Here is a 14461-nt window from a genome sequence, read left to right as displayed (position 1 = left end):
TAAAAAAAAAATGAAAATCTAAATAAAATGAAAACCCTTTATCTTTTGGCACATGTGATATGCTGTTTCAATGTAAATAGTACAGCAGGAAAGTTTAAAGTAAGCCCGTCACAGGACCAATGGTAATCACAACACATACAATTTAGGCCCCTTTCACACATACGGTCCGTTCAGTTCATCAGTTCAGTCACGTCAAAATGTATCAGTTTTCCATCCGTTTTTCATCCATTTTTCATCCGTTTTTCATCCATTTTTCATCAGTTTTTCATCCGTTTTTCATCCGTTTTTCATCACTTGTCATCCATTTTTCGTCAGTTGTTATCCGTTTTTCATCCGTTTTTCGTCAGTTGTTATCCGTTTTTCATCCGTTTTTCGTCAGTTGTTATCCGTTCTTCATCCGTTTTTCGTCAGTTATCTGTTTTTCATCCATTGTCATCCGTTGTCATCTGTTTTTCATCCGTTGTCATCCGTTTTTCGTCCGATCCGTTTTTTTGACGGATGAAAAATAGGGCATTCATACGTTCAAAAAAACAAACATTGACGGAAGCGGATGAAAACGGATGTTAACTGATGATCATCCATTGTCATCCGTTTTTACATAGAGATACATTGATGTCCGTTTTTCATCCGTCAACGGATGGATGAAAAACAGACAGCATGTGTGAAAGGGGCCTAAGAGTGAGGTTTTCAAGAAGGTTCTTTTGCACCACCCATTAAACCCTTCACAAATAAGAGCCCCGGTACAGAATTCAGATTTCTGTTGATTTCACATTTCCGTCATAGATCTCCTTTTGCCACTCTGTCCTGCTAAAATAAGCCCCTCTCAAGGACTTGGTCACATGGCCAATGTCAATCACAACACCTACATTTTAAGAGTGAGGTGTTATAGAATTTTCTTTTGGTCCACCCATTGAACCCATCAAAAAAAAAAAATCTGTTACAGAACAGATTTTTGTTGATTTCAGGTTTCCATCATAGATCTCCTTTTGGCACACTGTCCTGCTACATTTAAAGAGGGCTATTATTCCAAAACTAAAAATCTATGTTTATATTTATGAACGCCCTTTGAAAAAACATACAACAAAAATATAATTCTTAAGAGTTAAGCAATTACTGTTTGTAAGTGTGAGTAATTATTTAACTGCTGTAGTCTCTGCTTGGTATATTGAATACTGAACATGTAAAATTTCATTTTAGGAATCACTCAAAATGTTTTCTTTTTAATTCTGTTCTCCAGGCTGTAATTAGTTTAATCTGGTTTTCTTTATTGTAATATTTCATTGGCGTAGGTTTCAAATCAATTAATATTTCGTACTCATCATGACTGACTGGTATTTATTGGCTTGTTGCCACACCTTGATTCTCTATCACATTCAATCATGGCTCTTTTAATCTGAATATTTAGTACTCTTTCATGTCTTAATTACAGCAAATTGCACACAGTTGGCACCATTTCTTGAAATTAATCCCAGAGTACTTTGTTTCTGTCAAGCAGTCAAAGCCCTGGAGAATAATAGTAAATGTTATTGCAGATCTAAATTTAAACGACTGTCTATGTCTTTAGCACAACCCTTTAATTATTTGTGAAATTCGTTTTCAGTGGTTCAAATGTTAAACGTCCTTTATTGAGGGTGTTAAACTGCCAGCGCCAACAAATAAAATAAATATGTATTTAGTTATGGTATTAACAAATAATGCAATTAGCTTGACTACTGTCATTTCCCAGGTGTTCGAAGGCTAAAAGGCATGGGTCCCCTTATTATTGCGAATATTAATATGGTAAATCTGTAGGGAAAGGTCTTATTAAAGTGGGAAATCCCTATACCCTATAACGTTTTACCACTACCACGCTGACATTTAAATATTTACTTTTTGAGCATATTCATTGAAACAAGAACTATGAAAATAGGGAAGCCCATCTGTCATGACAAAAGAAGGAATCCAGCCTAGATAAGCAAGCCATTCCAAAAAAATAATAAAGTTTTTTATTTTGAACCATAAAATGGCTGAAATGGTCTGTACCGTACTTACTATCATAGGTAACTTTTTTATTTTTATCATCACCATTCAGAATTCAAGTTTTTTTGGCAAATAGGTATTGATTACAAGAATTACTCATTGGAGAAAAAAAGAAAAACTTGTTTCAGGAATGTAACGAAGAAAAGTTTCTCTTGAAAATGTGTTAAAGATAAATCTGCTCATTGGAACCAACCAGAGGCTAAGGCTTTGTCAAGATTGGGTATGGTATTTGCCATATTTTGGGATGGTGAAACAAAAGGCAAACCTAAAAGGGGCAGCATTTCCACTCTTTTAGCAAAAAGACTGGGTGTGAATTAAAAGGGTTTTGTATGACGACATGAATACATAGATGTGTGTATCATACAACTATATTTACTATTCCATCAGAACAACTGCCCATCTCTGGGGAATAAGTTTATCTCTGCTACAGGGAGATGATGAGCAGATTAGGTCTAAATAAGTCTAATTGACCCACAACAAACCCAAATAAGGCCCCTTTCACACTTGCTGCTCCATCGGCGGACTCAGTTTTTCTCAGCGAGGGATCGATACGCCGATCCCCCGCTGAGCAGGTGGATGGCAGCTATGTTTCCACGCTGTGTGCGGAGACAGAGCTGTCAGGTCCTCGCTGTTCTCTATGGGGGAATCGAATGAGAACAGACCGTCTGTCCATTCTCATCTGATCCCATCCGCCAGACGGATGGAAAATAGGGTTTCCATCCGTCCGGATTTGACGGACAGGATCGGATCGGATGTCAGCGGACATGTCTCCGCTGACATCCGATGACCCATAGAGATGCATGGGGCATCCGTTCAGATCTGCCTGAAAAACTGATAGGCGGATCTGAGCGGTCCGCAAGTGTGAAAGGGGCCTTTGACTTTCTCCTGACAAATGTCCAGAAACACTCATATCAAAAGAGGCACTGAAACTGAGTTTAGTGAGAATGACTAAGACCTGAAGTGAGCCTATACCAAAAGGATAACGTAAAGTGTCACTAAACACTTGATATTAAATCAAACTGTCTATTGAGAAAACAGTAATATTCCACGGCCAGCTATTGAAATCTACAGTCCAATACTTTTTTTTTTTGTAATACATCTTTCCCCAAGGAGGATCCTTTCCCTTCACTTCTGGTCTGTTGGTGCAAGCAATGCATGTATATACAAACACGTGCACTGCTATCATGAAAATACAAACTCCATCTATCTTTACATAGCTGATCAAGCTGCACATGCACCCCCAATTGGGAACTACAGTGTGATGTTTGCTCTGTTTCTGTTCTTCTGCTTCACTATGAAGCCAGTAAGTAGTGATTCTCATCAATGGGCAATTACTTTGCTTTTACGTATTACATATTAATGTATTCTATGTTGGGAGTGTGCCAAGGAGGGTGGCTAGGTTCCAACATTCTTCGGGACCACGTATCATGAGTGTTACCACCCTCACAATGGAAATTATAGCTGTACAGTTTTTTTTATATAACTGCAGACTGATGCTGTCATTTCAGGGGACAGAGATGGCAATCAAATATTATTTGTTATTAGGTTTAATAACACTTTAAATCTATATTAAATCTATATTAACTGTTTTTCTGGGATACAAACTGAGGAGTAATATAATTTACCTTAACTTTAGATGACACTGATCCAGGTTTTTGTTTAGTATTTGTATGATGTTTCCAATCTATTTGTATAATGTTTGTAACAGGAGAGGATCAGAACTCAGACTGGCTGACCAACCTATGTATCTGAGATTATGTGAAAAGACCAAAAGCCTAGGCTTTTGGTCACATGGTCAGCACTGGAGGGGACCAGGGGAAACATTTTCTTTAGAAAATGTATTTCAGTCCTCCTAGTAGTGTTCATTTACACACCATAAAATGATCAGATAGGTTTAAAAGAAGTCTTTATGAGAAAATATAATAGTGCTGATTGCCTAGCTAATGACCCAGCAACTTCAATACCTTCAGTCACTGTCCTGAAATAGGTATGCGCTAAGTAAGTCAGAAGTCTATATCTTTACATGCTTGCTCTGAGATTGTTACCTAAAGTGTTGAAGATAGAGGGCCAAGCAAGAAAGCTCATGCAGCAAGCAATTTCAGAAAAAGAGGTCAACACTGTTAAAATATATGCAAACCTTTAACAACAACCCAATCGGTTTAAAATAGAAATGCAAGGCAAAATATTTTTGTGTGCATGTGCACTACATAAATATATATATATATATATATATATATATACCTACACATATACATTATATATAACATTCTAAAGACTAAGTTTTTTATTATTTTCTTTATAAGTGATCATATGACCTCTGTTCTCAAATGCATAAGGGGTTTAAAGGCATAGGGGTGGAGACTACTTGTGAAGATGGGGGTTACTGACAGCAGCTTTAACGGAGTACAGACATATTCCAGTGAGAAATGCAGAGACAGAAGTTCACTGTGAGTAGCTGGGCAAGAAGGTGTTTCAGCAGGAGGCAGAGAAACAGCAGGACATTGCTCTTCCCAGTGAAGAGTTGTGCAGGGGGTGTGTGAGCAGAAGTCTGACAACTGGAGTACAGGCAGGCTGTGCTCCAAGGAGAATGCAAAGAAGAAATCCAACAACTCCGAGGTGGATGTGCTTTTTTGCATAGATGCAGTCAGTTTGAAGTAGAAAAGCAGGGATACTGGCAGGATCACCACGTATTTTGCACAAAGGAAGCAACGCAAAAAAACAGAATACCTTTTAAAATAAGTTATCAAACACATATCAAAAATGTGAAATATTAGGGTAACAAACTTTAAAAGTTTTTGCCTTAATGTTTTCTAGATTAGAATTTAATGTAGGGCTGCATACCTAAGCAATGACAGGCTACATTAAAATTTAACTGTTTACACCTACCTGAAATTATATAAAGCTTTTAGAAATATGTTGTAGCTACTTTCCTACACTTTTTATAGTCATCATTTGTGTAATATTAAAAGACCTGCAAGGACAGGTGGCATGAGGTTGAGCTAGATGCAATTTGACAGCTATAAATTCACAAATAATTTCCAATGTACATTTTGATAGCCAATAAGAAGTACATAACAAAGAACAGTAGTAAAATAATGAAACAAAGAAGCAACTTGCTATTTTGTGATATGTCATCACTTTTTTAGACAGAGGTCTTTGAATCCTTTCCACAATATCATATTCCACAGCCTACAAGCCCCAATAACCTACCAACTGTCCTGGATCCTGTGTGACTGATCCCTCTCTCACAACCAACATTTTATACCTCACACTGTCCAAAGACCCCAAGGCCAGGCATTTTTTCAGACCACTGATGCTGGTCTTTTTTTTCCAACCACTGACCACCGACATTGGGCGAAGTTTACTCTCCCTGACCACTGATGTCAAACATTTTTCCTTCTTCTGACCATCAAAGCTGCAGAATTTTTTCCTCTCTCTGACCAGTGATGATTGCCATTTTATTCTCCTGTAAACTACAGATGTTAGCTGTCTTTATCCTGCTGACCAACAATATAAGGGGCACTATGACAAACACCGCTGATGGCTGCCATTGCATACATTGGGCCGATTTGCTAAATCTGGTGCAAAATCTGAGTGCAGCTCTGCAAAGAAGTCGATTTACTACTGTGCACAGCTGCACCAGGTCTAAGACTACACTCAGCTCTCTTATCTGTGCTGTGCAGTGTGTGACATCAGATCCCCATCTCCTGCCTCCTGAAGCTCAGAAATTCTGTGTAAACTGTGCACTTTAAATAACTGAAGAGAACAGAGGCAGCAAATAAACATGTACACCTTACGTAGGAGAATTTGTTTCATCTTTGTGTATCATCTGGAGCTAGTTACTTCAGTGGGTATATGTAAGGGTTTATAACCACTTTAATTATGTTTCTTCAAGACACTCCCAATATTCAGCCCAATTTAGCCACACCCACTTGACTCTCTTCCAGTTTGTCTCTCAATTCCTGAGGATGGGAGCTTTGCTATGTTATGCAATGTTCTCTTATATTAAATGAAAACCTGCAGCTCTAGGCTTATTAGGCTTTGACAAGTGAGTGCTTCTAGATTGGCATAATACCCAATATATACAGATAATGATTACAATGCACAAAACAGCTATGCAAACTTTATAACAACTATAGAGTCATCTTTATAACAAGGATTTCCTTTTTCTCAGTCTGTAGCGGAGGCCAGAGATTCTGAAAGAGTGACATACAAATAAGGCTTGAGTGGATTGCCTTTTGCCTTCACCACTTTACAAATGTCTCCTGAGCTTATGTCCTAAGCTTGAATATAAGTTTGAAAAGTCAAAGGAAAAACACGGTGTGACCCTGACTAAAAGGAATTCCTGTGCAAACCTGCTGTCAGACCACTGTACCGTTTTTAATATTATTCTAGCAATGGGGTGGATTTACTAAAACTGGTGCACATAGAATCTGGTGCAGCTGTGCATTGTAACCTATCCGTTTCTAACATCAGCTAGTTCAATGAAGCCATGACAATAAAATCTTAAGGTGGATTGGTTACTATGCACAGCTGCACCAGATTCTGTGCACTACTGTTTTAGTAAATCCCCTAGTATACAGTGATCTATAGCACTACACCTTTCTGATCCTTAACATTTTGTAGGTCTGATACCCAAGCACGGCAAGCTAGTGAGCTCCAGCACTCTATGAATCTGAGCTTCAACGCCCTGCATCTGTGAGCAACAGCACTACCCACCTTTGATTTCCAGCACTCTGCATTGAGATCTCTAATGCTCCAGTTGAGATATCCAGCACTCCACACCTGTGTCAGGGCTTATACTTGTAATTAAGCAGACATCCAAACTTACCTTTTTTCTCCTCAATGACTAGTGATAGAAACATAGAATGTGTCGGCAGATAAGAACCATTTGGCCCATCTAGTCTGCCCAATATATCTGAATCGTATGAATAGTCCCTGGCCCTATCTTATATGAAGGATAGCCTTATGCCTATCCCATGCATGCTTAAACTCCTTCACTGTATTTGCAGCTACCACTTCTGCAGGAAGGTTATTCCATGCATCCACTACTCTCTCAGTAAAGTAATACTTCCTCATATTACTTTTAAACCTTTGCCCCTCTAATTTAAAACTGTGTCCTCTTGTGGTAGTTTTTCTTCTTTTAAATATGCTCTCCTCCTTTAACGAGTTGATTCCCTTTATGTATTTAAAAGTTTCTATCATATCCCCTCTGTCTCTTCTTTCTTCCAAGCTATACATGTTAAGGTCGTTTAACCTTTCCTGGTAAGTTTTTTCCTGCAATCCATGTACTAGTTTAGTAGCTCTTCTATGAACTCTCTCTAGAGTATCTATATCCTTCTGGAGATATGGCCTCCAGTACTGCGCACAATACTCCAAGTGAGGTCTCACCAGTGTTCTGTACAGCGGCATAAGCACTTCTCTCTTTCTACTGCTTATACCTCTCCCTATACATCCAAGCATTCTGCTGGCATTTCGTGCTGCTCTATTACATTGTCTTCCCACCTTTAAGTCTTCTGAAATAATTACTCCTAAATCCCTTTCCTCAGATATTGAGGTCAGGACTGTGTCAAATATTCTATATTCTGCCCTTGGGTTTTTACGCCCCAGGTGCATTATCTTGCACTTATCCACATTAAATTTCAGTTGCCAGAGTTCTGACCATTCTTCTAGTTTTCCTAAATCCTTTTCCATTTGGCGTTTCCCTCCAGGAACATCAACTCTGTTACATATCTTTGTGTCATCAGCAAAAAGACAAACCTTACCATCGAGGCCTTTTGCAATATCACTTATGAAGATATTAAACAAAATTGGTCCCAGTACAGATCCCTGAGGTACCCCACTGGTAACATGACCTTGTTCTGAATGTTTTCCATTGACTACAACCCTCTGTTGTCTGTCACTCAGCCACTGCCTAATCCACTCAACAATATGGGAGTCCATGCTCAATGACTCAGCTCACCACTAAGCTCTTTTAATAATTTTGGGTGTATCTCATCAGGACCCTGTGACTTATTTGTCTTCACTTTAGACAGCAATCTTAGAACGTCTTCCTCTGTAAAGACTGTAAAGTGATCTTTTGTAACTTTTACCTATCAAAACGGTTTACTTTTTTGCAGCTGTATTCCATCAGTGAAGCCATAGTAATAATATCAAACATTCTCACATTAAAGGTGGCATTTCTATAAAGTTTAAAAGGGGTTATGCCATTTTAGTTAACAAAAATAAAAAAGCAGTATGTCCCCAGCCCACAGTGGCAGTGAACTCTGGCACTTCACACCTATAAGCTTTAGTGCTCTGCACACAGAAGCTCCAGAATTTGCACCTTTGAGCTCCAGTGCTCTGCACATATGAGCTTCTGCATTCTGAGCATGGGATATCAAGCAATCACCACTCCAGTACTCCACACTTGTGCCAGGGTCTATTCTTGTAAATAGGAAAACAACAAAGTTTGTATTCTTTAGCCTCAAACACTAATAACTACAGGGATGTTTGCCTTCTTTCAGATGAATAAGGCTGATAGGGCCATGAAAAAAATAAAAATAAATAAATAACACATTTTCATAGCAAAGGTGGTAGTTTTCTAAAATTTAAATAGGGTTATGCTACAAGGACATTTTAGCTAAAAAAAAAAAAAAAAAAAAAAACTGTGTAGTTCTTTAAAAGAGGATTCTTGTTGAAAATGATAGGATAAGTTCAGCTTTAGTAACATGTTAAATGTTACAACCATATTTAGGGTGTAACATGCAACATGTTACCCAAGAGCACCTTCATGCACCCCTCTAATCCCCTGCTGTGACACCAGACAGGGGGGATCTTCTCTTGGTCACTGTGAATGAATGAACTACAACTATATCTTCCATTTGTCAGATGGCTTATAGTTATCAATGAACTGCAAGGGTGCTGGTGAGTGCTCTCATAGTTCATGGATTATTTCTGCACTTCAGTAACTGTCTGCCCATATGAGGTATGAGCAGATAGTTTTACTGACAGTCTGCAGGAGCCTGGTCCTGCACCTGTGATCTGCTCTTTACAGCAATGCCCTGCAGGCTCCAGAAAAAAAAAAAAAACTGCAAAGATATATGAAGAAATTTAGCCTTTAAAGGATTACTGCAATTTAGCATTCCGTTGTTGCATTATGTATTTGTGTACTGTAGAATACCAAATAAAAAGATGAATTTCACTAGTAGATGTGGTGATTAACCAGGAAAGTGTTTACAGCCTTCCAAATACTATCATTAAAGACAGCTACTCAAACAGGAAAAATGGGAAGGATGGCTAACAGAGTAATGAAAAGCAATACCAAAACTTCACCCCCCATACCCCCTTCTCAAAGTAGACTATAGTCCTTTGTGGTAATCACTGTTTCTGTAAGGTACACATTATGTCAAAAGAAAATAATGTTTTGCATTAGTGCATACAGTAAATTTTCAACCAAGCATCTAAAACCAATTGTAACTCTTATCTAAAACATTACCCCTAAGGCCCCTTTCAGAGAAACAGAATGATCAGGTCCGCCTGTCCGTTTTTTAGGTGGACCCGATCAGGTCTCCCACTGACCTTTATGGGGAGGCAGATGTCAGCAGACAAGAGTCCACAGACACCCGCCTAGCATCCAATCTTACAAGATCCGCTAATAACTGATGGATGGCGATACGTTAGCCATCCGTCCAGCAGGTCAGATCTGATGGGGTCGGATGAAAACAGACAGGCTGTTCAATTTTATCTGATTTCCTCATAGAGGAGAGCAGGACTCTGACGGATCTGTCTCTGCACAGTGAGCGGAGATGGACCTGTCACCCACCTGCTCAGCGTGGATCAACGGAGTCCATCCAAGTGAATCTGACCCATGTGAAAGGGGGCTATGTATAACTGTACAACAGCCATAGTCTTTGCACCAATATTATTACTGCATTGAAACAAGAAAGAAGGCCCCAAAACACAAAAATGAAATACAATGTCTGCACTAAATTTAACAATTTGCTGCTTTGAAGGTCATCATAATGTGCAGCTTAGAGGCCTTAACGTGATTGTAAAGTCTCGTTTTTTGTTTTTTTTTTTCAATTAAAATAACAAAAATGTTATACTTACCTCCTCTGTGCAGTTGGTTTTGCACAGCGCAGCCCAGATCCTCCTTTTCTGTGATCCTGGCCCCTCCCTCCTGTTCAGTGCCCCCACAGTAAGCAGCTTGCTATGGGGGCACCCGAGCAAAGTCACAGCTCCGTGTATCCACTCAGACACGGAGCTGTGGCCCGGCCCCATCCCCTCTCTCTTCTGATTGGCTGACTGACTTTGACAGCAGCGGGAGCCAAAAGCACTGCTGCTGTGTCTTAGCCAACCAGGAGGGAGAGTCTCGGACGGCCAAGACACTTGTAGACATCGCTGGAGAGAGATGGGGTTCACGTAAGTATTAGGGGGTGCTGGGGCGGCTGCTGCACACAGAAGGTTTTTTTATCTTATTGCATAGAATGCATTCAAATAAATAAACCTTCTGACTTTACAACTCCTTTAAGGAAAGATGAGAACCAAGTTTTTTGTCATGCCTAGAGATAAAATTCCTATTTTGCTTATACCTGATCCTTTTGAGCACAGATTCTTCTAGCACCAGTCAGCTCCGCCTCTAGATGAGCTACTTGCTGCTCTAAACCAACAACATCTACTTTGTGCTTCTGTTGTGATGTAAAAATCTCAATCTGTAGGGAACGCAAAGTCTTTTCTAGTTCTTCAATCTCAAGTGCGTAATTTTTCTGTTGGTCCAGCACTTTCAAAGCTTCAGTTTTTTCATGCTCGATGATTCTCTGACATTCTTCTATCTTTGTGTTTTTTTCATTTAGTTGTCCACTTAGAAATGTAATCTCCTGTAAAAAAAAAATATACATATATATTAATAATTCAACCATCTCTGTAAAAAGTGCCCATCATGCAAGCTGTAGCACTTTTTAAGGTATTCAAAGAGTAGTTCTAGGCACTAGGTGAAAGCAATCGATGAGCAACTAGCACTGGCAAATCAACATAAGGCATCATGTACATAGGCATTTGTCAGTGTAAATGTAAATAAATTCTTCGTAACTCAAAAGCAATGAAAACTTGACTGGGTTGCTGACTCCCCCTTGTAACACCTTCAGCAAGTGAAACGTTAGGCCAAACATTTAGAAGCACCTGAAAACATGCTACATTTTCTTGCTTGCTTTGAAGTCTGTCTAAGCAAGCCTTAATATGTGTTGTATGTAACCCATTGCAGGAGGCCATAGGAAAGTATTCAAAACCAACAGTTGTCTTTATACTGTGGACAGATTCAAGCATTGCTCCCATGAACCAAATGCACAGAAGCACTAAGATGCAGTGTCAGAGAACAAGCTGTAAAGAAACATTTACACAACTATATCTGTGTATCTATGAAATGAACTGTTCATGACACAGAAGATGGGGACTATATATTGTAGTAACCAAGGCAAACATCAAAGAAGATGGTAGACCCAGATATACTCCTGCACCATTCCCCAATACCTGTGAAACAACAGATATGAACAAAGCGATTCCCTTCTCATCAGTATATACAGAGAGACAAAAAATGATTAAGAAATCAAATCGATTATCACACCCTTAATTTAAATTAGTCACACCCTTAATTTTACAGGTTTATTTAATAAGGCAACAATAATGTACAAAGTGCAACAATAATGTGCAAAGTGCAGTAAACCACAGAAACCAATCACTGATATGACTACAAATTAGTTGCATAGCATCACTGTACTTTGAACTGTATTAAAAAATAGACTCAACTTCCTTCTTGACACATGCTCCAAAATCTCAATAACTTAATTTTATTTAAAAGTTGCAATAAATGTGTTACTAGACCAGAAAATTGTGAAGTAGCTTACATGCTGTTGCTTCTGCAGCTGCAAAGCCTGTGCGCTGTACTCTTCATTGGAATGGCTATGAGTAGTCCTATACTCCTTCAACTCAGAACAAATCTTTCTTATGTCACTTTCCTTCTCCATGATCTGAAAAAATAATCATACTTTATTCTGTGAAAACTGATTGACAAGTTAACTTAAACTACAGCATGTTTTTCTATATGGCTCTTTACTAGGTAAAGTGAAGTATTTAACAATTACTTGTAACCAATACCGAAATACATGATAAAAATACATTTGGAACATATAACAAAAGAATATTCATATTAAATTCTATAAAAAGTTCAAAGCGAACAAAAGTTTATTTTTTTTAAAAAGCGAGAGGCGTACTTATAGTTGATTTATCATCTAATTGTTACTTAAAGCAGGACTATCTGAGCACCAACAATTTAAAACACTATTTAACTACTTCACTGGGCAAATTTACCCCCTTCCGGCCAGGCCAATTTTCAGCTTTCAGCATTGTCGCACTTTGAATAACAATTGTATGGTCGTGCAACACAGTACCCAAACTAAATTTAAATTAAACAAATTTCGCAAATAAGTAATTTTTTCTCATAAATTTAGCCCATTTTGGTATTCTGCTACATTTCTTTGTTGAAAAAAAACCCAAATAAATGTTTATTATTCATTCAGTAGGAAAGTTATAGAGTCTGCAAACTATAGTATACATATCTGAAAATCGATCAATCCTGATGTACTGTTCTCTCATTTCTTGAGGCCGAAAAAAGTCAGGACAGTACAAATACCCCCCAAATTACCCCTTTTTGGAAAGTAGGTAATCTAAGGTATTTAATAAGAAGCATGGCAAGTTTTTTAAAGCTGTAATTTTTTGTCATAATTTTGTTGTAAAATTAAAACTGAAGAAATAAAGGAAAAAAAAAATCACAATTATTTTTTCATACTGTCACCAGTGTCAGTACAGCGTCATCACATAACTAGTGTGGTGGTGATCAGGGACACTGACTGGTGACAATATGAAAAAAAAACATAATAATAATTTTTTTAAAATGTTTTTTATTACTTTTTGATCAGGATTACATTTTAAAGTTATCAGGATTTTTTTTTTTTTTTAACATATGATTGCTTATAGCAGTGAATTTCATTGCTACAATCAAGCATTTTACTGAATTAGATTGATTCATTCAGTTTGTTTTGTTGTGATTAGTACAAATGGCCCTGTCTGTACCATGTGATCACTGTGACCAATCACAGCTAACCACAATTGTAACAATGAATGGCATGAAACGAAGCCATTTATTTTTTACAACGGTCATGTGATCTGCTGTGAATGGTCACAGTGATCACATGGTACCAGTGGGCCGGTACACTGATCAGTCACTTGACACAGCCAGTGATAGATCACGGTCGAATGCTAGGCTAATTCAGGGAGGTCATCCACCCAGAATGACGAAAAGTTTGGCTGGACCGTCAAATTGTTATAGGCCAGACAGGAACTAGTAATGCATTTTTATTATTTAAAGCAAACTGAGAATGCACTTGAAAAAACAGCCCTCTAGCATTTCTAGCCTTGGCTATCTTGAGTAAAGGCAGAAGATTCATGTAGCATTTACTTCCTGATATCCATCTGCCCTTAGCTTAGGCATGCAGGGATGAGAGAGTGCCTAGCTAAGAAAGCCTCCCCTTTCTATGAAGGAAAAAAATGCCCATAAGGACTCCTGAGATGTATGGTATTATTTTGGCCTAGACCAGAAACTAGGATGCAACTGCAGAAATGTAAAAAATAAATAAAAAAAACAAGTAATTATAATATACCTTATATACCTTCCTATTTACTAAGGCTAACAGCATAAGGATTAAAAAGATTTAAATTTATTGAGAGAGAAAAGTTCAGCTGTAAACTCCACCCACTGCTCTTTATCCAATTAGGATATTCTCACCACTTAGGTTCTCTGACTTACTGAGGAAAAATAGATGGGCGAGGCATAGCTCAGGAGGTGTGGCTTAGTGTAAAAGTCAGGGAAGATGATGCCTTAATAAAATGGAACCAGAACTAGAGGGGCAAACTAATGTAACAGCAGACATTACATGTACTAACCTGACCATCTGTCTATGCTGTCTTTCTTTATCCATTTGTTATTTATATGTTGGTGGCAATCATCTATTCTCTCTAATACTATAACTGCATTGATTAAGAATAGATTTAGCTATTGGTAGGCTTGTAAGGAACTAACATTGTGCAAGCACTATCATGCATTGACAACTAGTATGCTAAATATCAAAGTTACATCAGATTATCTTATTATGCATTATGAAAAATTCAAGACAAAAATGACTGGGATTTTTTTTTACCAGAATTTTATTGCGGTTTTGAATAACTGGGATTCATAGGCATTGTCTTCAGCATCCACCTCTATCGGAAGACTTTCTACAATTATCAGCTACTGAAGACAGCAGGGGAGAGGACTTAGCTAGCATTACTACTGGAAGGTGGCAGGAATAGCTGTTACTATATATGGCCCCCAAGTCACAGTACAGGAGGCCTTACAGTTGCTCACCAGGAA

The 14461-nt window shown here is 38.2% G+C and overlaps 1 protein-coding gene across 1 annotated transcript in view; it reads right to left on the bottom strand.

Moving 5' to 3' along the window:
- The window catches only part of LOC309555379 (uncharacterized protein), a 654339-nt gene that overhangs the window by 472270 nt on the left and 167608 nt on the right, over window positions 1–14461 (bottom strand). Inside the window, exons 10-11 of the mRNA XM_082257367.1 lie at window positions 11901–12023; window positions 10593–10877 (exon numbers count right to left, since the gene is read on the bottom strand). Coding sequence (XP_082113493.1) covers window positions 10593–10877; window positions 11901–12023 — 408 coding nt within the window. The remainder of the gene's footprint in view (window positions 1–10592; window positions 10878–11900; window positions 12024–14461) is intronic.

Source organism: Pelophylax lessonae, assembly GCF_965119305.1.
Source record: "Pelophylax lessonae genome assembly, chromosome: 5".
Taxonomy (NCBI): domain Eukaryota; kingdom Metazoa; phylum Chordata; class Amphibia; order Anura; family Ranidae; genus Pelophylax; species Pelophylax lessonae.
Note: the sequence above shows the minus strand (reverse complement) of the source record. Positions and strands in the feature narration are given on the sequence as shown.